Source organism: Parus major, unplaced genomic scaffold (genome assembly GCF_001522545.3).
Source record: "Parus major isolate Abel unplaced genomic scaffold, Parus_major1.1 Scaffold1662, whole genome shotgun sequence".
In the NCBI taxonomy this organism is placed as follows: Eukaryota; Metazoa; Chordata; class Aves; order Passeriformes; family Paridae; genus Parus; species Parus major.
Window position 1 is genome coordinate 1 of NW_015380503.1, and position 1,190 is coordinate 1,190.

Consider the following 1,190-nt stretch of genomic DNA (forward strand, 5'->3'; position numbering starts at 1 on the left):
AACTCCATCCTGTCCATCCCATTCCAGGGGGTGGAACTCCATCCTGTCCATAAAATCCCAATGGGGTTTAACTCCACCCTGTCCATCCCATCCCAATGGGGTGGAACTCCACCCTGCCCAGCAGAAACTCCTCCAGAGACACGGAGGGGAAGTAAAACCAGCTCTTGGCAAGCCTTGCCCCAGGCTGAGGTGCTCCGAGGTCTCTGCGAGCTCCAAGCAAGGACAGTCAGGGAGCGCCTCCCCAGAATTAATAATTAACCCGTTTGTATCCCAGGAGACACGGCCAGGGGAAGGGTCAGAAAGGAGCCCTGGGAATTCAGGAGCCCTACCTGAGTCCTTGGCTTTCTTGGCAGCATCTGAGATATAATCCTGTGAGCGCCCATCGGTGAAGACAATCCCCACCTTGGGGACCCCGGGGCGTGCCCCGTTGATGGCAGCAAAGGAGCTGTCAACGAGGTACTTGAGAGCCTGGCCTGTCATGGTCCCCTTCTCCATGTAGGACATTTTCTTCACCGCTGCTTTGATGTCCTTCTTGTTCTTGAACTGCCCCAGGGGGAACTCCTGCCGGACAGAGCTGGAGTACTGCACCAGCCCAACCTGGGCCTGCTTGTCCGACACCTCCAGCGAATCCACGATTTGGTTGATGAATTTCTTCACCAGCTCGAAGTTCTCGGGCCTCACACTCTTGGAGCCGTCGATGAGGAACACAAGATCAAGAGCAGACCCCAAGCCACCGTTGCAAGCTGAGGGAAAACACGAGAACAGGGCAGAAGGAAACAGCAGCAAAGACCTCAGTAAATGATGCAGGAAAACAGAACTTAATGCCACTTATTGAGGGGATGGGGTTAACCCAAGAAAACCCAACAAGAGATCACAGCAATGCTTTGAAATCCTGCTTGTGAGAGCAGAGTTTCCATTTCTGCCTTCTGGGAGCAGAACATCCCCGTGCTGTCCCCTCTGGGCCAGGCTCAGGCACCCCTCACGTACCGGTGCAGGTCTTGCCGTCGCTGTTGAGGCTGAAGCCGTCCCTGCAGGCACACCTGTAGGTCCCCGGGGTGCTGACACACACCTGCTCGCAGTCGTGGTCCCCCGTGGCACACAGGTCAGACACCACTGCCAGGAGAGGAGGAGGAGGAGGAGGTGGCTTCAAGCAGGACGAGCCTTCCAATCCCTTCCCACCCAAACCATCC

General features: G+C 56.4%; 1 protein-coding gene across 1 annotated transcript; it reads right to left on the bottom strand.

Moving 5' to 3' along the window:
* Nucleotides 1-329: 329 nt before the first annotated feature.
* Nucleotides 330-1,113, bottom strand: LOC107199648 (cartilage matrix protein; the record flags this gene model as incomplete). Its single annotated transcript, XM_015616958.1, has 2 exons — nt 330-743; nt 988-1,113. Coding segments are annotated over 2 exons (540 nt in total), but the record flags the coding sequence as incomplete, so codon positions are not given.
* Between the last annotated feature and the right edge of the window lie 77 nt (nt 1,114-1,190).